Raw genomic sequence first — 27,919 nt, 5'->3', positions numbered from 1 at the left:
TGTGACGGGTAATTGATTTTTACTTAGTCCTTTAAGAGGCCTTGGATTTTCGGACAAATATATTAAAAGTGGTTTTAGCTTAAAATCACCCGCGGCATTTGCACCAAGTAGCAAAGTTAATCGTTCTTTAGACACCTTATAACCAGGCGCAGATTTTTCGGTTTTTGAAATGTACGTGCAATCAGGCATTCGCTTCCAATAAAGCCCTGTTTCGTCTACGTTAAACACTTGTCCAGGTTTATAACCACCTCTTTCAATAATTCCCTTTAAAATGTTGGGATATTCCTTAGATGCAGCCTCATCGGCGCTAGCTGCTTCACCTTTCATTTTAAAATTATGCAAATTAAATCTATTTTTAATTTTTTTTAAAAATCGACATCGAAAAAAATTTTTTTTGCCGTTATAGCGAAACATTTTAGGCCGTTAATCGAAAACGTGCCTTAATTGAAGAGGGCCCTTCTAGCGAAAGGCCGTATAAAGAGCGGCCGTATAGCGAGGTATGGGTGTAGTGTGTTTCAGTTTATACAAAATAATATTAATAAGTACTAATATAATATATATGTATATGAAGCTAACTGTTTTTTTTCAATAATATATGTTTTTCTCTCTAATTAAAATATTAGTTAAAGTTTAATATTGTACGCTAAAAATGAAAGTTTTTCCACATTTTCTCCGAGCAGGTTTTATCGCTTGTTTGCATAGATTTGCCAATAAGCATATACGTCAGCATCACGTTGCAATCTTGACTCTTTGCTTTAATTTCTACTTTAGATAATTGCATCTAAAATGGTAGATGTACAAATGTTATGATAAAACCATAAACATAAATCATAATAAAAAAAATGTGAACCCGAAACAAGATTTTTCATTAAATAATTACTATATAATACATACTTCGTGGATGTTTATGTTTTTTATTTTATTTCATTAACTGCTCTGTGAAATATTTAGTAAAATATAATCTAATATTGCTTTATATAAACATTTACAATTTTTTTTATCATAATCTCTTCTATCCTATTTTTTAGTATTTTTATATTTTAAATTCATCACTGCGTGTACCTCACAGCCTATAGCACGGAAGTACCGCTACATACAGTAGCATGCAAAAAAATGCATCACTTCTATTGAAAAATGTGACTTCGAGTAAAATATTCATATAAAATAATGTTTCGCATTATTGAACTAATATAACTGTTTTTTTTTATACACTAAACAAATTTAATCAAAACATAATATAAACATAAAGAGAATATAAGGTATATCTTTATTCTATTGATGAAATATTTTATTTTAGGAATATTATACAAATTCACACCTCCGTACATTATTACTCGTTTTCTTATACCTAACTCTTTAAATTGTTTCTATTTCTAACATGAAATCAATGTAAATCTTTATTTATTATTAAAATACTATAATAACATTTTATTTTTTAACTTATATGTATATAAATACTAAAACATTCATCAACATCGAACCATTCCAATCTATCAAGCATACTACAACTAGTAAATCTATTTGTATTTAAAACGGCTCTCATTGCTCTATTTTATAATTTTGGATTAAATTAAGGCCATCGTAATCCAACAGGTTACCCCAATGTGTCACGATGGTCGAAAATATAATTTATTAAGCATATTTATTAAATCAGGCGTTACAACGGGGTAAATCTGTACCAACTGAGTGTATCAATCAGATATAAAGATAAAGTCTGGAAACCGGTGACATCTATATTAATAATTATAATATAATCTCAGGCCAGTTTTTTTTATAATAGCGCATTTTTTATAAATATCGCTACCGGGGCTCGAACCCGCAACCTCAAAATAACTAGTCTGAGACGTTACGGATTAAGCTATTCCGTCCTAATATATAATATTGTTGCATAATAATGAACTATTATTGTGGATTTTTGTGTTTATACTTAATGTAACTATTTTTTATAATATGTAATTATATAATCTACAATTAATTACTCTTAATTATTTTATATTATTACGATTTTTTTTACAATATTACGATTTTCAATGAGTGAGAATGAAATGAAGCACATATAAACCGAATTTTGACGGTTGATGAGAGCGCAAAAAACAATTATCACTTCTCAGAAGTCAAAAATGCACGTCAAAAGCAATAAAATTGTGTCGGAGCCGTCGCAGTGGGAACGCTCGGTAACGAGCGTTCCTATTGACCAAAATTCGGGTTGAATACACTTGGACCAATACTCTCATATCAATTAATTTTTAAATAAATAAATCTCATATAAATTTTGTTTTTATTTGTGTTTCGTGGTATAGGAAAAGCTGCTTAAAATTTAATTTAAATGATATTTAATATTATTTTCTTAAGTAAAATGCTTGACAAGAAGTGAGTTCCGACATCTTTTTGTTTAAAAAAATGCACTGTATGTACTTATATATATGTATGTATTTATACAGATTTACTGTTAGATACGAAAGCAATTAAACTTAACAGCACTCGTTTTAAAGCGAACTGTACAAAACACCTGTTGTACTTAATTAGTAGGCGAATAAATGTACACAAATCCGTGTTCATTAACAAAATCAATTTTGTGGTTTTGATACTGTTAAAACTATTTTGTACAAAATAATCGCAATATTACAAAGCTATACGAGAATATAATATACACAATACGTAGTATGCCATATCTTATCTGTTATCTACATCGCGCCATGTGAATATACACGTGGAATGAGATTGTTGGTGGTTTTGTTTTCACTGAACGTTGAATTACGTTACTCTAATCGTCTTAAAATAATGTTTTATGTTATGAAAATTAATTTTTGATATCATATGTGACATAATTTTTTTTTAATCATGAATGTTTGAAATGTTTTTGCAATAATGCATATGTATACGCAATATCGTTTGTTGATGCTGACGAGATACATCTTCCACATTAATTATGAGACCCTTTTAGCGAATAATTTCGTCGCAGATTATGGATAGTCTCGATATTGCATAAAGGATGCAGCTGTATTGTCCATTTTTTATGACAGTGTCCTAAAATTGAAAATTCAAATATTTAAATTAAATTAATTTTTCATCTGTAACTAATTAGTCTAATAATCTATACTAAGATAATAATTTTAAGAAACTGAAAATGTAGATTATTGCTTATTGATTATTGATGATAATAAATTTAACTAAAACTAAAATAATGCATCAGTCGCAGATAGTTATTCTGCTGTATTCATGGAGCGTACCATTAGATCAAATTGACAAATAAATAAAATTAATATTTTCTTTCATTCAAATGAAGTCAATTAATCGTTTTCTTTGCTCAAATCAAACATATCGCATGGATTATTAATGGCTTACTACCACTTCTTGCACTTGCCCTACATCTGGAACATCTTCCACTGTCCATGCAGAGTGTTCTGATTTAATTTTTATAGTGCACGTGTGTCGCTGAAGATTTTGCTCATTTACTTTTAATTAAAAAAAATTTTTTTTTTACAAATTTCGTTATATGTTTCTATTTACGAACGTATCTACCGTGTTAAACGAAGAATGAGTATATGTAATAAATATTGATTTGTCATTAAAACAGTACATGTGATGTCTTAATTAAACAAGTACACCCATACCTCGCTATAACGGCCCTCTTCAATTAAGGCACGTTTTCAATTTACGGCCTAAAATGTTTCGCTATAACGGCAAAAAAACTTTTTTTCGATGTCGATTTTTTAAAAAATTTAAAAATAGATTTTTTTTGCATAATTTTAAAATGAAAGGTGAAGCAGCTAGCGCCGATGAGGCCGCATCTAAGGAATATCCCAACATTTTAAAGGGAATTATTGAAAGAGGTGGTTATAAACCTGAACAAGTGTTTAACGTAGACGAAACAGACATTTCAAAAACCGAAAAATCTGCGCCTGGTTATAAGGTGTCTAAAGAACGATTAACTTTGCTACTTGGTGCAAATGCCGCGGGTGATTTTAAGCTAAAACCACTTTTAATATATTTGTCCGAAAATCCAAGGCCTCTTAAAGGACTAAATAAAAATCAATTACCCGTCATATGGAGATCCAACAAGAAAGCTTGGATGACTAAAGCTACTTTAGAGGATTGGTTCAAAAATCACTTTTGCACAGAAGTGAAAAAATATTTGCGAGACAATAACTTAAGCAACAAGGCTTTGCTAATTTTGGATAATGCACCAGGGCATCCTACTAATTTATCCGAACTATCTGAAGATGTCATGATTGAGTACCTTCCGAAAAATGCAACAGCTCTGATCCAACCAATGGGTCAGGGTGCAATAGCCACTTTTAAGGCATATTACCTACGCCGAACTTTCCGACAACTTATAAGGGAAACCTTTTGGAAAAACTATAACATCAAGGATGCTGTTGACAGCATCAGTGAATCATGGAAGGAATTAAAATTAACAACAATGAACCATGTTTGGAAAAAAATATGGCCAGAATGTGTAAAAAGTACCGATGCAGAAGTTAATTGCCTTCCTGAAATTAGGCAAAACATTTTGGATCTAGCACATGATCTCGGCTTTGAAGGTTTGAACGAACGTGATGTGCTTGATCTATTTGAAGCTGATAGGGAACCCATTTCATATAAGGAACTCATTCAATTGTAAGCAGAACCGGCATTTGATGAAGAGACAGAACCTGTTGTATTCAAACAGCTAACATCAAAAAAATTGTCAAAAGCTTTTTCCTATTTCGAACAAGGAATAAACATCTTCCTTGAAAACGATCCTGACGTCGAACGTAGCGCTAAAGTTTCTCGAGGAATTAACTCAGCCATTAGCTGTTATTAATCACTGAAGAACGAAAGAGACAAAAAGGCAAGACAAACAACGTTGGACAATTTTTTAAAGCCAGGCCTATCCTTACCAGCGAAAAATGAGAACGACAGTGACCTGCAGGTTACCATTTCTTGATCGTCTTCAGATTAAAGCCATTTTAAAAAATATTATGTATGTATTAATACCCATATTTTATGTAACATGAAGTTGTTTCATTTTTGTTTATGGATTATTGTTGGTTTTTGGAGTCTGTTATTATTTTATGTACAAATGTATGTACTTGTTATGTATGTTTTTTTTATTTAAATGAAATAAAAAGATAAAATGCATTTTAAATAATAAACCATGTTACATATTTAACAAATTTGGAACCGATCCCATTGAATTTGTATGAATTTGTATTAGAATTATTGATTCGTTATACGGCTTTTCGCTTTGCGGCCAAGTTTCGTGGAACGTATCTAGGCCGTAAAGCGAGGTATGGGTGTATTTTTTAATTATTGGAGATATCTTTTGCTCCCTTAAAATCTTAGAGAAGGCTTAGCGATTTAAAATCGACTATATGCTGTTATTGTGGTAATTAATGTCAACTTTTAAAATGTTGAAAGAGTCAGTGTGTATATAATGTTGTGGAGATACTTTTTTACACTTACGTGAAACATATTGCGAATCGATCGTTCGAATTCTATTACAAACAGGGAAGAAGTCGAAGGTCGACTGGTAGACATCGTCCGATGAATTAATTAAGTATATAAAGAATGTCTTTCATTTGGTCCGGCACACGGCAGGTTAATTTTATTCTAATTTTATGCACAGCTGTGCTAGAGATGACACTCGAAAGGTCCAGCGAGTAAGGTCTTTCCTCCAGTTACATTTTGTTTATTTACGTAAAATTGAGGCCCAAAAAAATATGATATGTAGATATTTTTGTAACATAATATTTTTATGCTGTATCGCTTCTTTATTATCAATCATTTTTTTATATCAAATTATGTATAAAATTTATTTTATTTGCACGATATTATTCGTTTAAGGCTTCTCCATGTCCCACACCACATTGTTAACATAATATACCACGAGTCGGTTTCGTGTTTCTATTCCTAGTAAATGGGGTTTATTAACCTTATACGCGAATGTTGTAACTAAATACCATAACCGAGATTTAGGAGTTTATATCTTTGAGTACTAATTCTAAGTAGTATTATTAACCCGTTTATATTTTCTACATGTATGGTTTCTGAACACTAAATTATTCGGAAAACGAGACCTAATCGTGTTTCGTACAATTTTAGATATTATTATTAGATTTTTTATATATAAAATATACTTTTATAATGAATCTATTTATTCTTTGATTTTTGAAATTCAGCAATATTTTCTAGAAGTTTTTAAAATTTTTTTAATGTTTCTGAATTATGAGTTAATTACTTCACAATACTCTTTTTTGATTTTAAATATTAATACTAAAGGCAACGTATTCATTCTAATTACTCTTATTACCAATTATAATCGATCATTCTTGTATCATTGAAATATTCTAGATCAAGGTAAATATTCATTTAAAAAAAGCTTTTAATGCAAATGTTATTCTTAATGGCTCATATTTTATTGCATAATTGGGTCATCTTAATTGAGTTGAAAAATAATTGCTATAACAATGATGCAAGGTTGCAAAACGTGATTTTATTCCAAAAAATATAAACGCATCAAAAATATATTATTAATAACCAATTTTTTTCTTTCTTTTCAGCTTCATCGAATATGATAAAGTCAGTGGTTTCTGGACGTGGATGTTTGTGCTTTCAAAGTTACCAGAGCTCGGCGACACCGTGTTCATCGTTCTCCGCCGCCAGCCGCTCATCTTTCTTCACTGGTACCACCACATCACAGTGCTCCTCTACTCTTGGTTCTCTTACACTGAATACACCGCGTCGGCGAGATGGTTCATTGTGATGAATTACTGTGTGCACAGTTTCATGTACTCATACTACGCCCTCCGAGCCATGGGATACAGACCGCCGCGGCAGTTCGCCATGACCATCACCACCCTGCAGCTTACTCAGATGATAATCGGATGCGCAGTGAACGTCTGGGCTCACAATTATATCAAGGACCACTCATCACACTCGTGTCACATCTCTGATTTCAACATCAAGCTCTCCATCGCCATGTACTTTTCATATTTTGTACTGTTTGCGCGGTTCTTCTACAAAGCGTACATGTCCGGCTCGAAAGGCAAACGTGGGCCAAAGCCGGGCGAAGGCATCAGCATGAAGTCGTCTGTGCGTCAAAATGAGTACCTCGAGAACGGCTCTGGCAAGATTAAAGCTCATTAATTAGTCTCGTGCCTTTGATTTTGTCAATTTTCGCTTAGTAATCTCGTCCATCGTAACAAAATCAACAGTCGGTTAATGTTACCTCATTTGATAGCCTTTTCGCAGCTTTGCGATTATTAAACGTTACAGTTAGCACGTTTTATATTATTAATTTTTTATACAATGTGATGTTGATTTGTATATACACTCGGGTAACTTTCATTCCTTTCAAATACACATATATTTCTTTTGAAATATAGAGTTTCCCATATTGTTTGATATAATTATATATTTTTGATTATATTATGTTATGTAATATTTATATAGAAGGGAACACTTTTTTATTTTATTTTTTATTTTAACTTTAAAATGCATTTTATTTTAATATATTTATATGCGTGCATGCAGACGTTGAATGAAAACTATTAGTTGTATGCATCCTAACCCCGGTTATATCTTAACCGACGTTACAAATATTTTTAAAAATAAATGTTGTAAATATTTAACTTATTATATGCAATTTTCATACTTATATATATTTGTTATTTATACATTATGAATATGTGACATTCATCGGATTTTTACAAAGTCAAAAAAAGAGTAACAAAAAATGATAACCATTGTCAATAACATTTATGCTCTTTTTAAGACATGCCAGTATGTATTACGAAGGTAAATTAATAAGTAAAGGTTGAATAGATCAAGAAAAGGCTAGACTTGGTGTAAGTTAAACGATGGAATAATGAAGTAGTTTGCCTTTACTTTTTCATTTACTCTTGTATAAATAAATATCTCGAAGAATACGTTATTTATTTATTTTATTTATCTTAATACTTTAGTTGATGTAATTTATAAGAAATTGATTTGCCAAAGTTTCTCTCAATTGAGATGATTTATTTATTGTTTATCTTGGGCAAATTGGTTGCATTTTTACATTCAACGAAGGTTGTGATATGTTTTTTGTAACATGCTTTTTTTATTTAGCATAATCTTACGTTAATATTACAATTGTATTCAGTTTTAGTTGGGTATTGTTGAAGGTTGGGTGCGACGAGAAAATAAATAAAATATTGGATAGTGTGCTTGTATTGTGATTCCCAGTATTTTTCAATCGCTAGTTATCAAAGTGTGTAATGTGTAAGATTAGCCACATAACTAACTGTTTGTATTGTTATATAAAGTAAAAAAATGTTGACGCCTCAATCCCCAATGTGTTTAAAATTGATCGTTTTGAAACGGTACATATTTATACAAATTCGATGTATAAAATATATTTTCCATATTGATGATAAAGAACAAATTAACGTATTAAATATGGATTATCGAGATCTTCACACTATATTACAATAAATAAAATAAACGCTTATTGTTGAATTGTTGCATTGAATAGGTTATCTATATTTGATAAGATTGATTTATAAAACTGAAAAATTAGCACAAATAATATTATTCCTCGTTTTTTAAAATTAACCTTGTTGCATCGTACAATCTGGCTACTTATGGATTGTTAATTTTGGTTGTAAATACAGTAAAACTATAATTTAGTAACTGATGTAAAAAAGTCTATTTTCAGACTCGAAAGCTTTAAATTTGAACTTTAAAGATCGGGACCAGAAAAATGTACATTTTTACATGTCGCAAGTAATTGTTTTAGCAAAGTTTTACTGTATGCTTATATTTTAGTGCTATTTTTATGCTATCAAGATATATTAACAGTGTGACTAATTTGTGTGGAATCTTGAAGCGTGCATTTTGTTGCCACTAGCGTATATGCCGGTGACACCTTTTATGAATCATAGACTAAAAAATAAAACTGTTTGCCTCAAACTGTTAGGTAAATGTTGTAAGGATTAAATTATTATATATTATACATAGATAGGTTTAAATAATGAAAATGTGCAATTTTGCACTCGGGAGTGTTTACGATAACGAATAACTATTTTCTTACTACATTGCTCATGTAAATAACGTAGTTGTAATTAAAAGCGATAGAAAACATAACGTCAACGATTTTTTTCGTTTTAAACTATGGTACAATTGATAAATTAATATACAAAAATGAAGTGATTATATATTGTATCAGTTTGATATGAATAAATGATTATTTGCCAATAAACATTATTTTTTATCCCAATACAAAACTGCCTTAAATGACAGTGAATCAGATAATGGATTGGAGATATTTTTCAAACGGTTTGTTCGGGATGTACTGTGTATCGGCTTGAGGATCGTTTTAGCTCAATGTATAAATAAAATAATGTAGTAAGCATTATAATGAATTAATATTGGTAGGGTTTTTCTGTAATATATACTTTTAATAAATCATGAACTATTTATATTGCATTTTTATTTATATTTTTTAATACAATAGCTTATCTGGAATGGAAATAATTGATTGATATTCATTATAGTTGTTAATTTTTATCCATTGTATGGGTAAAACAATGTAATGATGCAGCAGTTCTAAACTTGTGTGTTAATTTGCCAGTCAAATTAGTTTATGTTAAAAATGTGCTAGGAATTTTTGTATTCAATTATAATAAACTAACATTTTTGGGCTCTACATTATAATCGAATTTATTAAGCGAAAGAATATGTTATCATTTGTAGTCATTAATAGGTAGCCACAATGGTTTCGCTTATAAAGAGCCAACTGGGAGACACTCGTGCTTCATTAAAGGGGTGGACATTATAATCAGAGTTTAACGGTCCGATTATTGGTATTAATATAAGCATATTTTTCCATTCATGTAAGCTACTTGGAGAAAACATATAAAAGGCTTGTCACTTGCTCATTTAACACAGATTCAGAATACCATGAGAGGTACATATTTTTAGGCACTAATAAGAACTTAACAATGCAAGGACTATTCTAAAGGTTTATTCAACTTCAGTTTCCGAATTCTTTTTATGAAAAAAATAAATAAGAATATCTTCGGATTTTTTGTATTAATTATGTAAAATAAAATCAATTTAATGGCTGCCTCTGGACCTTTGAAAGCAGCCGATCTTTTCTATGTGATTTTCGTACATTTCGAGCGGTATCTCGGCTATAACTTGTTGGTTTTTAGGCGCTCAAATGTTTCGGATTTGTGGGCGTAGACATGATATTAGCGTAACCCCACAAAAAATTAAGCGGCGTTGAATCGCATAATCTTGTCGGCCAGTTGCCGTCACCAAAATAATACGACTAGGAAACTTTTCACGCAAAACATCAAACGTTGCTACCCGATGTGTAGTAAGTTGCGCCATCTTGTTGGAGTCATGTCAACAAGACACATTTCGTGCCAAAAATAATCAGTTATAATGGCTTGTATTGGTCTCTCGTGAAACACATGAACATTTTATTCGCTCCATATGCAACAATTTTGCTTATTATCATACTCAGAGAAGGGGAAATGTGCTTCATCAGATAAGATTTAAAAAAAAAATCAGCATCAGCTTCCTGTTGCTCGAATACCTAATCTGTACAATTTCTTTGTTCGCACCAGCGTGCCAGCCCGCCAGAGTCCCCAAATAATGTGTGTCCATTACTCCAGTGTTACCAAAGTTTAGCCAAAATAATACCTAAATAAATACATATATAAATAGGCCTCCTACAATGTAATATGTCAAACAGGGTTCAGCGTTCTTTAGACGAGATAAAGATTAGTTGATTATAATGAGATATTATTTTGGGGAGAGGAGACAAATATTGAGTAAAGAATAACATTGTAGTATAAAAATTTGATTGCAATACATTTAAATACGTCATAGTAAATAAGAAAATAATCGCAATAACACAAGAGATACTTGATTACATTGCGTTATCGGCAAATTGGTTGTTAATTTTTAGCATTCATGCGGTATTTAATTTCAACAATGGCAGCACTGTCAGTTTGACAGCTGACAGCACGCGTGAAGATGTCAACGGGGGCGGCGGCACGTCTACATGATTTCGGGCCGACGCTGACGGTGCTGCCGCCCAACGACAATGTTCGGGAACTTCAGACCATCTTGCGGGATAGGTGCGACGTTCCTTTTCAAAATTCTTAATACACACTTTTAGGTTATGTTTATATACGTGCGGCGGAATTGCGCAAAACGTCTACGTGCATGAATAATATGACAAATGTACAATAATACTGTTAAAATATTAATTTTTAACTTATAAATACTGGTCGGCCCTAAAATACTTGCCCAAAAATTCATCGATACTTTGCTTAGATTAGGAAGCTAAAAAAATGGTCATTTCGGAAATTTTTTTAAGAAAGGCAAAAAGAGCACAAACATTATTGAGGAAGGCGTCTGGTCACCTTACTTTAGATACGGTGACTAGATTTTGAAAATATCAAAAAACATTTTTGTTCCGATATTTAGGGCTCCGGGCTCTAAAAAAAGGTCATTTCGGAAATTTTTGTTCATTTAAGAGATAAAAAAGATCACGTTGGACATTTTTGTTCGAGGAGCACAAAAGAGGATACAATTTTTGAAGAAGACTCAAAGAAAAACGTCTTGTAACCTTAGTTTAGATCTAGCCTATTTATTTTTAACAGTTAGTGCACATTACGTTTGGGGGAAATACTAATGAAACTCCAATAAAATATGTAGTACTATGGGGGGTGGGTCTCGCTTATCCGGCCGTCAAAAGCTGGGTGCCCGCCCATAGGGTTGGACTCGTAGGGCTCAAGTACTGGTAACGGCAGTGGTGCATGCAAAGGATACTAAAGTAGCTATACTCCAGTCAGTGCACATTAACATTGTTAACACATGCTCCTAAATTTCTGACTTGTGATTGGTCGATCGCCCTGAGGGATGCACCGATATGTGTAAGTACACAGGGCGGTATTGGTTTGTTTTTCTCGAGATAATTATCTTATTGATTGCCTCATGCAAACAACGTAAATCTGCATGGTGATACTCCAGTGACATAACTAGAAAAAATTGTCTCTCATGCAAATGTTACCAAAGGCCCTTCCCCTTACCATTTTTTGTTACAAAAATTCATGCTCAATTGCTAATATAGCAAGTTCACTAAATTATTGTTCAGACGGATGATTGCTTGAGGGTACATACAACGCATCTAAAAACCATTGCGTTGTGTTATTTGCCACAACCGAGGTCGCTGGCATTGCGGACTCTGTAAGAAAACGTTATGTGTTGAGCGACAGTTTCACTCCTAAACCGCCCATTGTACACAGCTCTCATCTCTCGTGTCATTGAAACGTGTGTTGAAATGTTTGTACCATTCATAAAACCAATGTTTGGACATAAGTGTAGCATCCTCGTCAAAAGCTTATATTTTATTTTTAAAGCAAAATTTGCTAAAAGTTCATTTTTAAAATAATGCTAATATTAATCTGGTCTCTCTAAAATCAATTTGGGATATTAAGTGAATAAATAGTGCAATAGACGAAGTATCGAATGAATTATGTATGCAGTTATAGTATCATTATATTGAATGCTTCCGCCGGTCGACACCTGCTTGTTATATATTCCATTATTAATATTTTATTTATTGTCTTTATAGAAATACAACTCGCAATGATTTTAAATTTTATGCTGATCGTTTGATTCGCTTGGTTATTGAAGAAAGCTTGAATCAGTTGCCGTTTACGAGCTGTGAAGTAGTGACTCCGACAGGTGCTACTTATGAAGGCCTAAAATATCGATCTGGAAACTGCGGTGTTTCAATTGTACGATCTGGGGAAGCCATGGAACAGGTATTAATTTGTGTATACTTGCTTTATTCATATCATTTAAGCCATGTTTTATTTATATCTTTAAACTTTATCATTGACTTAATTGACATTGTCATATGTCTACTCTAATACCTGAACTACACAAGGCCAAGGTTGGCCAAGGACGGAGAATATAATGGGTTATTTCGGTCGAGTTCGGTTCTGCCCGCTCTAAAATCTTTCGGAAGTTGTCCGAGGTTACCGAGAACGGGAGGTAAAGTGGGGGTAATTCAGTCGACTTGGCTAGCTTCGAGCGCTTCCGAACATTGTCGGCAAACGGACCGAAGTCGGAGCTGCTCTTTCGAGCGCGAGCGGTGAGATACTTCCTCTTTCGCTCTCTCACGTGTTAAGTGACGAGAGTGAGAGAGATAATGATATGGTTTTTCGCAAACTGAGATAGAACGAGTAACTCGGTTCAATTTCAGTATGCGCGTAGGCGTCCTATGACGAGCGCTGCATCGTGGTCATGTGGTCAAGTTATAATACCACATGCATATCGGGGACTTCAATAGACTCTTACTGACATCTTTGAATATTTTAGGGCACCAAAAGGGATTAATTATATTTTTGATAGTATATTCTTCTAACAGATATCGTTATTATATTTTTTTTATATAAAATTAAATAATTAAAAAATAATTAGTGGTACTTAATTGTGTTAAAAAAAATCGTTTCGAATATCCTTATGTATTTTCCTAGATCGGTTTATATAAATGTCACATCATAACGAATTCTTATTTAGAATCGATGGCGACAAATTCTAGGATAGTTACAGATGTGGTGTTCGTATTCTAAAGTATCATTTTTATGCCTTATGGCATTTTGCAAAAGCCGACAAAGATTTTGCGTAAATTGAATATCTATGACCGAAAAGTTTTCACTGATATTGTATTGGTGAGTGCCCACACAAACTTTTATAATTATCAGTAGCGTAATTTTAATAATATGACAATTTAAAAATTGCGATTATTTGGCACATTTTTCGATCGCGCGCAAATATGCCAGCTGTATGTGACAGCAGCCGCTGTGCGGACGTCATTCATGGCTGCCGTCCGGACGGCATATGAAATTTGTGGCAGTGTGGCCGCTACTCGTAAGTCGGCGACCTCGGCCGACTTCAGTTGAACTTCAGTTCGGACAACTTCCAGAGAGTGTAGTTCAAGCATAATGATAACATTTTATATCTCTAATAAAAGATGTTTATGAAAACTAAGTTTTGTTGCTGTATAAATGCGCTATTTTGACTGAAATTTTATAAAAGTTTGCTTTTGATGTCAATATTCTGTGCAATGTATCTATTTTGTAATGTAAAAATAAAATTAAAAAATACATTACAACTAGAATCAATATCATATTTACTTATTTTAAATGGATAATACTACATACATATATATTTAATTTGAAGAAATAGTATCTCATATATTTGTATATATTCAATGTTAATCTACGTATTTTTTTTATTAACACCTTAAAAAAAAATTGTATTCAAGTTTGCCTAATGTTATTTAATTGAGTATTCAAGGTGATTTAAATTACAATCTTTTAATATTCCTTCATTGTCAATGAAGGTCTTACTAATCTTGCTACATAGTATATTGGGTCGTCTTAAAAGTAATTAAAAATTCTCATAATTTTTACATTTTTATTTATTTTTTATTTAAAGGGACTACGTGACTGTTGCCGTTCGATCAGAATAGGTAAAATTTTAGTCGAAAGTGACACAGACACTCACGAGGCTCGCGTCGTATATGCGAAATTTCCCGAGGACATAGCAAAACGGCAAGTTTTGCTCATGTATCCTATCATGTCTACTGGAAACACAGTATCTCAGGTTAAACACCATATATTATTTCTTTGTGAACACTTGTAACATTTATTAAATTTCAGGCCGTCACCGTTCTGAAGGAGCACGGAGTCAAAGAAGAATGCATCATTTTATCAAATCTGTTTTGCACGCCAATTGCCGCCAAGACGGTGGTTGATTCTTTTCCAAAGATGAAAATCCTCACTTCGGAGCTGCATTACGTGGCGCCGAATCATTTCGGTCAAAAGTATTTCGGCACTGATTGAGCATTTCTTCACTTAACCAAAGCAAACATGTGATAATATATAACATAATGTTATTTTTCACCCGAATATGCTTATTTATATAGGCGTGCTGCAATGAATATTTTAAAGCATACATACGTACATGTATTTTTACATTTTTATCAGTTGCTTAATCATTTGTGCAATTTTTTTAGTCTATATAATTATACTACATATAGATTGCAATAGATCTCAAAATTATTAGTGCAATTTTATTGGCCATTTACACCACAATCAATTATTGGAAATTATATAAATGACATCAAAGAAATATATATATTTTTGTATTTAATCTCATCATTGAATTATTCATCTTTTTTAAAGGTTTTTTTTACTTCCTTTATTATCACTTTTTTGTATATACAATATTTTTTGGATCAATAAAAGATAATTTGTTAATAACTAAGATTCAAATGAATGGAATGTGGTGGATTGGATGAGTAATTAATGGAAAATGAGGTTCATTTCCATGAATCACTTCATATAGTCAAAAAGTTGTTCGGATTTATGATACTTTTTTGTATTGCAATAATTTTGTTATGAACTAATTCTATTTTTTTAATTGAATTGATTTAAAACTATACAAAAATTTAAGCCTAAACTGCTTTAAATTAATATGGTATGTATTTGGCATTATAAATAATATAATAAACACCTAGATCAATGTGTAACGATGAAGTAAATCGCTAGTAAAATGGTTTAAAAGTTGGCTAAATTTGTTGTTAAATTTTAATATTATTTTTTAATTTGCTAGTAGCTCTATATAATATAGTCTGTATTTTTGTAAAGCATGATACAATAAAAGAGTATTTTCGGTTGAGTTTTCCAGTACAATACTAGTCAATAAAAAAATATGATTATGTATTTTTATTAAGAAAATTATTTTGCCAAAAAGTATCAAGAACAAATTCGATCATAGAAACCAAATTTAAGTTTATGTATGAATCTTTTTTGACTTTGCAATATATAGTGTATTGTACATTTTTACTACATTTTTAGTGAATGCTTAAAAATAATGCTAAATCCGTTTCCGAGAACTTTCTAAAAAACAGTCATTGTACATATGTATGTATATAGATTTTTTAGCAGAGCTGCGGAAGCAGTATATAACTTACAGACTGGCTCCACTATTTTAAAATATTCGACTCTGACTCTTCTATACATTTAACCCTTCGGTTGCCGAGTCTCTTTAAATATCGATATAGTACATAATAAAAATATTATCTATGACGTCGAATCTGAGAATTTTTGTCAAAGTAGCATAAGTCAATATATCGGATTTCGGCAATTGAAGGGTTGATCTGAATTGACTGATCAATCTAATCTGATAAAAATCAAATTTTGTAGAATTTATAATTATTTTGAACCATTGACTGATATACTATTTTACCGATCTTAATCAAATTTAGCTTAGTTACTCTTTAGGGCCCCGTTTAAAACATTCAGTTGCGCTCGAGGCCCTAAAGAAAGTATACTTGACTCACCTTTCCGAGAAATATTTTTGTTTCAGTTTCTTAGTGTTGTGTTATCAAAAAAATAAATTTAATTGACATAGAGAAGGTTAAACTTTTCTGAAGAATGTTGTATGTGTGTAAATGTTTGCTATAAATTTTATACCAGGTAATGTTGAATATTGGTATAATAAACATATATTTGAGTTAGAGTTGGAGTCTGCTATATTTTTAACGGCTCTTGTTGGCAGCCTTGTTTTTTTAGTAACAAATATGATTTTTTAATTAAGTATTATTTATGATAAAGCATGTAGATTTTTTAATAATAAAACCATGAAATTATTTATAATTGTTTTATTACAAAATAAAATGATACATCTTCGTTTAATGAACAATTTTTTTTAATAAGCAGATAAGCATTTCTATATCTATTAGCATAATAAAAAATGATAAGCATAGGCTTTGACACCGTACGTATATTTGGGATATATTTATAAAAAGCTGGTTTAGTTTAAGGTCTAACAAATAAATAAAAATTTCACAGCGTTGACTAGAGGCTGATTAAAAATAATATTTAAATATATATCGTAACGCGCTCTTGAGTCGTAACTGAAATATGTATTTTGTTAAGTTTTATTTAACCGTCACCAAAAAAATAAAAATAAAATAAATAGCACCAATCGTTTCGCTCGTGTTGTATTAATACTTAAAATTAATTATAATTATATTAAGATGGTGATGTGCGTCTTTGCCGCAGAAAATAAAATGTAGAGGACTTTTGTAAAATTTTATTGAAAAGTTAACATTGCTCGCTACAAGCGATAAAATATTTACGGAAACAAAAACACAGCTATGCATTAAATACGTATATAGTAAAATTTCACGATCAACAAACTTATTAATAATAAATATTAATTTAATTTTTAATTTAAAAAAAAGAAAATAAAACTGATAACATTATTAAATACATACATTCTTAACGATAACTTAATTGAGATGATTTACAAAAAAATATTTGTTCTCGATCTAACAAACACCTCCTTTCAAAAAGTATCCTCAGTAGCTTTCGTCTTAAAAATCATATTTGTCATCCGATGCATTCTAAGATCTTAAAATTCACACTCTGATGTACGATAGATAATAATAGCAATATTTATTTATTACACATAATCTAAAATGGCGGCTGATCGGCGATTTTTTTTTTAAATTCTTATATTATGGCATCTCGGCCGCCTCACGCTCACCATCAATATTAACTATGGCAGCACAAAATTAAACTTAATTTTTTTAGTAAATTTATTAGTAAATATTTAAAATCTCATATGTTAAGGCCACACGTGAATTGTTTCTTGTCAGTTATATAAAATTAAATAATGACACAGTGTAAAAAGTGTAGCGCTTAATCTTTTATATAACATACACTCTAACTCTTTGTTCTTATATTTTTTTGTGTTTTTTGTTTAATTTTTTTATGATATACATATATATGAAAAGGCATTTCTTCTTGTATGTATATAATTATTATAAGGCATTTATTATGTTATATGTATTTTAATCTGTATTGATATACAAAATGCATACGCATATCTAATTAGTAATAAATATAGTTTATAATACATTTAGGGGTAATTTAATAAGCTTTAGTTAAAATCAAGCATCGTTTCTATACACATAGAAATCAAAACTCAATTACAAGAAAAAATATTTAATACATTCATACATATATTTTTTTTTTATGTATATATATTTATTTTAAATACATATTGTAAAATGAATAAAATATATAGGCGTCTTCTATTAATTAATAATATAAATGAAAAATTAGATTGAAATCTACATTGTATGTCTAGAAAAATATTTTTTTATTTTGCCAATTTGTTCAATTTATTAATGAATGTAAATCTCGGATTAGGTTTGAAGATTTCGTATTTAAAGAAGTTTTTGCTTGGCGCACTCGGGGCAGATTATGTCAGGTCCATCGGTGATGAATCCTCTGCCTACGAGAGACGTCTTGCACAAAGCGCAGATGAAGCAATCGTTGTGCCAGTGGCGATCTTCGAACGAGATGAAGCGAGTTCCACCGATGCCTGAAATACAGTAATTCGTCAATACATGTTCATAAGGTTGATTGATTGAATTTTAAGATATCTTACCGGTGATTGGCTTGGTGCAAGATGTACACCTCTTGGCGAACAGTTCACCGAAGCACTCAGCGCAATACGGCTTGTCATCGCGAGACGTGAATCTCTGTCCAGCTAGGGACGTAGAGCAATGAGTGCAGGTGAAGCATTCACGATGCCACGGCTCGTTCTTGTAAGTCACACCACCTTGGGTGATGATCTGTAATAATATAAAAAGTGCTTAAAACCTTATTTATATTTTTATTGTAAAAAAAGTTTATTTATGCAATAATAAAAGTTTATTTATGCATCTCAATAACGAGATCAATAGTGACGAAGTACGTTCTATCAAAAAGTAAAATAAAAACCGTCAGCTTAATTTTCCATATATGTTGCTAGATTTACACCACCGTGAACGAATACCACTACAAGGGATGTTGGACTCTCCTTTTTAGCTAAAAAAAATTTGTTCAAGAAGAACAAAGGAGGACGTCTTGTAACCTTATTTAAAGCCCCAGAAAAGCAGCCACTTACACGTTGACCGCCCGATCTGGTCCAGCCAATCAGGCACCTTAATATCCATGAGTTCAACTCCATGAGATTTATTACACAAATTCTACTGCAATTGTGTAATTTAAAAATATATTTCCAAAAACTTTGTAATGTATAAACGCATGTGCCGATCAAGTTTCTAAATATGTTTACAACAACTGATTTATTGCCTTTTACAAAATGATAACATATACAAATGGTTGCTACTGAGTTCAATTAATTTATTTCAGCTTTTTTCAGGGGAGGAGGGGGGGTAAAAGTTGGCCATTAAGATTCATAGTATTTCAGTAAATGACAGGCATTTTTCTGGTCTGAGATTCGAGAGGGTTTATGTTTAGAATCTACGTCAAAAGCAGTAAAATCGTGCCGTCGTTGTCGCAGTAGAAATGCTTGGTTATTTAGCGTTCATATTAAAACTTTTTTTAACAATATTATGACTTAGATTAAGTGAGAGTCGAATGAAAGATATCTAAACTGAATTTTGACCAATAGGAGGGCGCAGAAAACAATTATCCCTTCTCAGAAGTCAAAAATCCTCGTCAAAAGCAATAAAATCGTGTCGGCACCGTTGCAGTGAGAACGTTCGTTACCGAGCGTTCTCACTGCGACGGCACCGACACGATTTTATTGCTTTTGACGTGAATTTTTGACTTCTGAGAAGTGATAATTGTTTTTGCGCCCTTCTATTGACCAAAATTTGGTTTGAATATTCTTCAACCAATACTCTCAAAGTAATATCAGCAAGGAGAGCTATCATATTTTTAAAACATAATGTAATATCTAGTGTTTTTTCTTGAGAAAAATGGCAAATCGAGAATTATCATTTCTCGAGAAATTTTTTGAAGCGTTTTTAATTGTATAGAATATTTTTTTTTTAAATTAAACCTTTTTATTTAAAAAAACATAACTACTGTCCTTTTTATTCTTCTGCATAGATAAAGGCGGGTTCATGCCTAATATGTATACTTCTTAGAAGGCTTTAATTGGGGGCTAGGAATGACAAAACATTGTTTACAAATTTTTAACACTTGAACTCGCATTATTTTTGCTTAAGTAATATAAAAAAGACACTAAGATAAAATAAGCCTTTCCGAAGGTGTCCGTGCCAAATGTTTGAATATATGCATTTTTTGCGATTTTCTATTACTCTAACCGGCTGACGGCTTTATCTTTGCTTTGATGATCTAAGAACCCACTCCGATGAGAATAAATTAGGCATGGGAATCGGCAAATTATTGAAACGACAAATACAAAAACGTAACTCCAATTCACATAAATTTGCGACGCATACCTATTTTTGAGATAAGCTTTCAACTATAATAAAGGGTAGGCATTTCCAATATTTTGTTCCGTTCATAAAACGAATTCTGCGAATTTCGGTCATAGTAAATACCGCCGATAAAAATTCAATGCACAATTTCAAGTTTAAAATTTCATTCGATATAATATAATCGAATATTAGAATATTCATATGGCTGAAAATCTGGTGAATAATTCGAATAATCGAATATTCCATTGCGAACCCTAATTTCGAACAAAAATGTCTAAGGTGACTTTTTTAACTGTCTCAGTTTAGAGCTTCATAAATATGTAAGCTTAACAAGAGCCGTAACGGCTTGTAATATCACCAGAAAAATATGATTTTTTTATATATATAAAGAGGGGGAGGGGTCAATTTTACTTCGCATGGGCCTGCCCCCATCTAACCCACTCCAAATGACGTCCCTTTTTTCCTAATATTATGGATAAATATTGAAGTAAGAAACAAATAAAAATCTCCAAAATTGTTTTATATTTATTCGTAGAAGGTAAATGGAAAACCATGCGCAAAGAGCGCACTATGAGTCACTTTAAGGAAAACTCTGGCAGTGTCTGGCATGCTGCTCATTGATTTGTTCGCTTTTAAAAGGCATGCGATTAACATTGGGTAAGGAACTTAAAGGCCTGATTCGAGTGCTAATATAAAATTATGGTCCACTTGGGTGGAAGCTGTCCCGTGAAGAAATGCGTTAAAGCGGATCACTTGCCTTTGTTTGAATTAACTGATATTGTTTGTATAAGCTCATATAAAAAATATGAATCATTGTCAAGTAAAAAGTATTGAATAAATATTAATTAAGAACTTATTTCTTTGTGATAATAATAATAATAATAATAATTTGTCTTTGAGTCATCCAAGACAGTAGTAGCTTAGATATATTTTACAATGTAAAACATTCGAGATAGCTTCAAGAATATTGAATTACCTTGTTGCACTTGACACAGCGAGTAGCAAACTTCTCTTCGTAGCATCCAGCACAGTAGATCTCCTGTTCACGCGGGATGAAGCTCTTGGTTCCGATCGGAGTTTTGCAGACGACGCAGCAGAAGCACTTCTCGTGCCATTGACGCGTCTTGTATTCCATCTTCTTGGTACCTGATGACAAAAATAAATAAACAAAATTAATTATTATTATTTTAATATATGTATCTAAATACAAGTATATGTGAAATTATAATTAATAATTCAATTATATATTGATAGTAAATATTAGGAAAAAAGTTCTTTTAATCCATATGGCATAGAAGACATTTGTTTTTTTGGAACCCAATGCTTGCAGTTAGTTCTTCCGACGGCCCAATCTTTCGGATATTGTTCATATCGTTAAACGCTTATTAAGAGAACGTTTTACTTGAACTTTTCGAATGAATTTTTAGAATGACACCTTGAATAATTTAATAATTATAGATAACTGATTTTCACTACGTCACAAAATAAATAATATTTTAAAATAAAGCCCACTGTGATTATTCAATAGGCGATAGCGATAGTTAAATATATTGCGCATTATTAAAAAAAGATTGTTTTATGTGTTTCACAGAATGTTTTGACACGAATGCACAAGCGGAGAATTGATTTCGCATAAAAAAGGACATAACCTGGTACAACAATGAACGGAGTTTTGGCTGTAGATTTTTTTTCAGCTACTTGGCATTGGAGTTTTGGAATACTATAGTCGGCTCTAATATGCTTTCGAGTCACGCGACAAGCGAACGATCTCAGGACGCAGCCTTAACCCCGAGAAGACTGCAAAATTTTGTTGCCGATCGATGTTTACTACTAATTTATTGCCATAATAATGGATTGTTATCATCGTCGTTTCAGGCTATAAGCTCAATTCGATTCCATTCACCAGAATCGCTGACGTATAAAAACGACGAACTTATGCCCGAGCGAACGATTTTACTATGGTTTGTATATTTTGATTTATTGTGGCTGAAGCGAAAGGTAAAAAATCGTGTTTTTTATAACCGAATCGATACAAAATTGTTATATCTATATACGAGGGATATTTATAAAGTAAAGATGTAGAGCTCAGGAAAATATTTATAAAGAATTAAATAATTTAGATTCGAAATTAATCTCAAATTCATTCTATATTATAGAACGTCGATTTTTTTTATCATAGACGAGCTAAAGAAGGCGGTTGCTCTTTTTCAGCACCCAACGCGCGCAGAGATATTTTAAAAGCATTTTTTTGCGTTGAGTTTGCACAAGTTTCTGAATTCATATGCTCTCTTTATCAAAACCATTTCATTAAGAATATATCTAGACACGTCTTGGCATAATTCATAAAGTTCATCGACCGTTAAACGCTAACCTAAGCTTTTCTAATGAATTCATCAGTGACAACAGATGGTTTTTCATAATTTATTCATTGCAAAAAAACATTGATTCCGGTCTTTAATCCATGATACATTAAAACTTTCTAATTAAACCATTATATTTTTATAAAAAAATACTCAGTCTTTATACATCTTAATTTTAAATAGAAAGTTTATAGGTTGTTCAATGCATATAAAACATGATCATCGCTTATTTTTGTTTTAGATCTACAAAATTTTGTTTGCATTGGTGATGGATTTTATTAGCAGTCTCTCCTTTGTAGGAAACTCATATTGACACGGCCATTTTAAGTACAGAGTTGCCGCAACTAAGATCTGGTAAGCCGGATTTTTGTCATGATCTCGCGATTTGTGATAAAAACCTTGCTTCTTTATTAGTGTAACTCATAATTGATAAACATTTAGAATCAAACTAAATAAAAAACCGGTAAGAACCAATTAGAGATCAATGTCCGTCGTCGTGTTTCGTACGTTTTGTAATATAATTATTAAATTTATTAATTTAATCATTGGCTAATATAAAATTTATATAAAATTTCCAATGCAAATATAATGATTTTTACAAAATCAAAATATTGATATAAACTAATGTAATTAATTAGATCTTACTGCCATAAATTTCCACTTATGCATTTTTTTATTTTCAATGTCCGTCGTCGTGTTTCGTACGTTTTGTAATATAATTATTAAATTTATTAATTTAATCATTAGCTATAATATAATTTATATAAAATTTCCAATGCAAATATAATGATTTTTACACAATCAAAATATTGATATAAACTAATGTAATTAATTAGATTTTACTGCCATAAATTTCCACTTTTGCATTTTTTTAGATGTTTTTGTAGAAACAATTGTGAAAACAATAACATCAAAACTGCAAAAAAATCTCAAATCGATTATTTCACATCTAAAAGACAAAACAGGAAACCGATTAACTCATGTTATGTAATTTTTACGCTATATTCTTCAACTACCATTTATAGGAGAGTTTAAAAAAAATGATTAAAATACACACATAAGATAAAAAAGGAGTGGCGAATTTATATATAGCCATATACAATCATATAAACGCATTTAAAAATTACCCGCATCTTTAGTAATAATTACTGATAATAAACACACGATGTGCTAGTTTCAATGTCAACGAATATTAACATTAAAAAGTAAAATAAACTGAAAAACCTTTAAAATTCTGTAGCGACTAACTAAGTATATGTACTTTTATTTAACAATTATTGTATAAATATAAATAAATGTTATTATTATTGCAGCGCAATATTGACACGAAGTTTAATTTTAATTTATATATTGCAACTTAATTTTTTGCTTATACCATATGGTTAAACTTCTACACATATGTACATATAATATATTATAAAATTGCATATTTAATCACATGGTGTTTATGCTGTCAAATTGCAAAATGCACTCCATCTTCTCATTAAAAGCAGTTGATATTTAACATGTTACATGAACACATCAATCTCAGATGAATTATCATTATTTATTTTTTTATTTGAATTATTATCCAATGGTAAAATCAAAGGTAACTTAACCGCAAATAGTTTACTACGAATTTTCCTATCTCAATAAGGACTCTATCATTACTAAGCAATAAACGAATTAAGTCATAAATATAATACACAGGCGTGGGTCTGTGCGGTCATTGCAAAATTTAAAAGTAAAAAATGGGGCCAAGTTCGATTTTTGCGGGGCATACATTATATATATTTTTTTATTGAAAATTAAACTATTTTTTGGCTTTCTGTCGTTTCATTGTTAAACTAGGACTTTATCTTCACTGTAATTAAAAAGCGTTTAATGTTAAAACACGCAAGAAGAATTTGGCAAATGCGTAAAGTTTCCACGTTTCGAAAGCTCGCGTGACGCGGTTCCGTAAAGCTTACAGAGAAACTGAAGCTTTTCTTTCGGATTTCATTAGACAGTCGCTTTTGAATGGTCTATGAAGAATGTATGTAGTTTTCTTTTTAATTTTAATATTTGTGTTTTGTGTCTTCGCATCATCTATAAACGGATTACGCAACGAGTCTAATCGATATTTTCATATAAAGCGACGGTCATATACTTAAACATTTATTTATCGAAATTGCTGATGAATTATTCATTAATGTTGCAGTATGAATCATTCGCATAATTTATGCATTAACATTTTTAAGCGTATCGTTTATTGTAATATAGAAAAAAAATCTATTAAAAATTAATTTATAATAACATCATTGATAACGAAAAGTAAGCATTACGATACAAGATCAATACAAATCATTATTAAAGTTGATAGCTAATATTTATGTACAGTGCGTCATTTTTTAATAAAATAAATTATGTCATAACTGCTCCAAAGCAATGGAAAATATTATTTACATTTATTTTTACTGCAACTTGAATAACTAAATTCTTGAAACGCCTATGCAATATTTATTTTAATACAATTGCAGATTTTTACACTTGAAAAGATGCCACAGTATCAGTACAACACAAGCAAAACAATCTTAAGCAGACGGCGTGGGTTCACCGGTTTTTCAACTTCACTTTCATGACGATACACGTGCAAAGGCAATTTTGCTTTCCCAAAAATAGCCCTCCAATTTAATTCACGAAGATTAAGAAATAATCGTGATTATATATATACAAACGCATTTACCACGTATATATTTTTAATCTTGATTTGTGTCTTGTCGATAGGCGAAATCGACACCATCTGTCCATCGTAGTAGCATAACCATAAGAGTCGATCGTGTGAAAAATAACGATTCAATATTGCAATTATGCTGCCATGAGCTTATATAGATACGTGGAGTAATAGTGGCGTATTAAAATGAAAACGTAGTTAAAATGTAGTAAATAACTACATTAAATTGTAGAGTGATGAAAGTTTAAATAATTATTCTGATGCTAATACTTTTTGGTATAAAACTATAAAACGATAGATAAATTATTTATGAAAATACCTAAAATATTGTAATAAAAAAGTGATTTGTAAGAATTTGCATACCAACAATTTTACTCATTATTTTTTTTTTAAAATCAATAAATATTTATTAAATCGCAAACATATACTATAAATTAATGAAACATATGCTATGTATCTAAATCTATCATAATAAATCATAAAAATGTAAATAAACTTGATTTTTGAAAACTTTGTCAAAACAAATATGCTTAGATATCTAAAACGAGAAATTTGAAATCAGCGTGTATTTTTTTGGTAAATATTTGTGTACCGTATAAAATAAATTTAAATGCACGAATCCTATCTTTTAGGCAATATGCTTGTTATATTGTGCAATTAAAATACACATTTATTTGAAAAAAATATTTAATACAATATAAAAATATTAAAAAAGACTCGAAAAACATATAATGAGTGACAGTAATTTAAAAATGTTTATAAAGCTAACTACTATTTTATTAAATTTTCCATTCTAAAAATCAGATTACTAAGTTTCTTTTACAGACTTTGGACTATAATTCGATAGTAAAAAATCTAATAATCTGATTTTTGGACTTACAAATTTAATAAAAACAATAATATTTTTTATCTACACACTCATCTTTTAATCGCTTATATAAATATCCTTACAGTTTTTTTTATTAATATATAGTATTAAAAATGTGAGTTTTAAAAATTGTTTTAATACAATTTTCAATTTTATTTGCAATTACAAACATCAACAAAGTTGTTTTTAAGATATTTTAATTAATTATTTAATCACTGATGGTTTTAAAAATCTAAATAAATAAAAAAGATTTGAGCTAGATTTTATAAATTAATATCATTATCATACACTGCTTCTTGAATAAAATATTTTTTGCAAAGGCGCGTCTGAATTATCCAATTTAAACCAACGACCAGAATTACCTAATCTAACAATTTAAAAAAAGGAGCACTACTGATCTAATTTTAGAGCACCATCATTAATAAAATTATTTTATTACGACAATTTAACACCACGAATACATAATGCAAAAACACCTACGATCGACCGAAAATAAAATAAAAAAACTTTACGACTCAAATTTGCACACTGCTTCAAAAGAAGTACACCGCCATTAGAGGCAGATAATAAAAAGTCGATTTGCATATATTCATATAAGCAAAATATTACGAATATATGGGTCAATGTTGAACGCGTGTATCAATATACGAACATGATCGATGCGCGCTCGTGCCTTCGGATCCTTATATGGTCGGACCACATATGAATTATTATGGTATGTTGGCCGCGAAATCGAATCCATCTCCAGGTCTCAAGTTCTTCGGAAACGTGAGGTTGAAGTCGTGATCGTCTCTATATCCCCGCGAAGAAGAGGAGGGTTCATGGAAGGTGTCCTTTTTAGGAAGCGATTTTTGAAAGGATTCGATGAGATCAATGCCGGTTGATTGTGGATAAAAATGTGGACATCTTAAGGATGACGTCATCTAAATATGCAACGTTGCTGTGAAAGCTGTTTTGGTAAAGAGTGTTTATAATTTAGCTATCGATGTTTAATCACGTAGCAGGTTTACGATTATGGAGTGATTTCCGTTTGATTTTCAAGGCTGGATAACCTTGCATATTATAATTCGCTATACACTTTAGTTTCAACTAAATAAAAATATATATATTAAAAAGAGAAAAAAGCTAAGGAAATAATTATTTAATTAAATTAAAAAAGAAACACAATTTAAAGTTAATATTGCGGTATTTAAAATAAGGATTTATGTAATTTTTAGTATTAATAAATAGTATTAAGTCATATTATAATAATAATAGTAAGATAAAAGGCTCGTAGGGTCCAGTTAATCGCACAAAATTTTTGATTTATATGTAAAAATATGTACTGATTTTACTTTTGTTCTGACAATGTATCAAAAATAGTTTTTGATAATATTTATAGCAATTACGATAGAATATGGTGCATACTATTTATTTATCTGATTTAAAACATAAATATTTATAGACGTAGAAAGAGAGATTTACATTTTTATGATTAGTTACAGTAGAATATGATTTATAGTATCTACTTCTAAAAGTTAAAGCTTATATTATAAATCATAATCGTAGATTTAAATTCAAATAGAATTTTTTTGTGAAAAATTGCAGCAAAATAATTTTATTAATTTTTGTTAGCAATATATTTTTTTATGGTATAATACAATAGAAAAAATCTAAAAACTATGAATTTTTTGTAGCAACTTTAAAAA

At 30.7% G+C, this 27,919-nt stretch overlaps 3 protein-coding genes across 14 annotated transcripts in view; 2 read left to right on the top strand and 1 right to left on the bottom strand.

The window, feature by feature from the left end:
• The window catches only part of Baldspot (elongation of very long chain fatty acids protein baldspot), a 54,955-nt gene extending 45,511 nt beyond the window's left edge, over positions 1 to 9,444 (top strand). The window contains exon 3 of the mRNA XM_088200134.1: positions 6,546 to 9,444. Within this exon, the coding sequence (XP_088056260.1) occupies positions 6,546 to 7,131 (586 nt within the window). The 3' untranslated portion in view covers positions 7,132 to 9,444. The remainder of the gene's footprint in view (positions 1 to 6,545) is intronic.
• A 1,517-nt stretch (positions 9,445 to 10,961) lies between these two features.
• On the top strand, positions 10,962 to 16,713 carry kri (uracil phosphoribosyltransferase krishah). Its single transcript, XM_088201046.1, has 4 exons — positions 10,962 to 11,117; positions 12,620 to 12,812; positions 14,494 to 14,661; positions 14,718 to 16,713. The coding sequence occupies exons 1-4, from the start codon at positions 11,014 to 11,016 to the stop codon at positions 14,898 to 14,900; spliced, it is 648 nt and encodes a 215-aa protein (XP_088057172.1). The 5' UTR covers positions 10,962 to 11,013; the 3' UTR covers positions 14,901 to 16,713.
• A 934-nt stretch (positions 16,714 to 17,647) lies between these two features.
• The window catches only part of Lmpt (four and a half LIM domains protein limpet), a 187,282-nt gene continuing 177,010 nt past the window's right edge, over positions 17,648 to 27,919 (bottom strand). For all 12 annotated transcript variants that reach the window (XM_088201038.1, XM_088201033.1, XM_088201032.1 and 9 more), the window contains 3 exons: positions 21,288 to 21,457; positions 18,523 to 18,709; positions 17,648 to 18,456 (listed from right to left, as the gene is read on the bottom strand). In XM_088201038.1, the coding sequence (XP_088057164.1) occupies positions 18,299 to 18,456; positions 18,523 to 18,709; positions 21,288 to 21,457 (515 nt within the window). In that variant the 3' untranslated portion in view covers positions 17,648 to 18,298. The remainder of the gene's footprint in view (positions 18,457 to 18,522; positions 18,710 to 21,287; positions 21,458 to 27,919) is intronic.

Source organism: Plectrocnemia conspersa, unplaced genomic scaffold (assembly GCF_051122295.1).
Source record: "Plectrocnemia conspersa isolate PC_06_02 unplaced genomic scaffold, ASM5112229v1 ptg000012l, whole genome shotgun sequence".
NCBI classification, from domain to species: Eukaryota; Metazoa; Arthropoda; class Insecta; order Trichoptera; family Polycentropodidae; genus Plectrocnemia; species Plectrocnemia conspersa.
This window is presented reverse-complemented; position numbering and strand designations above follow the sequence as displayed.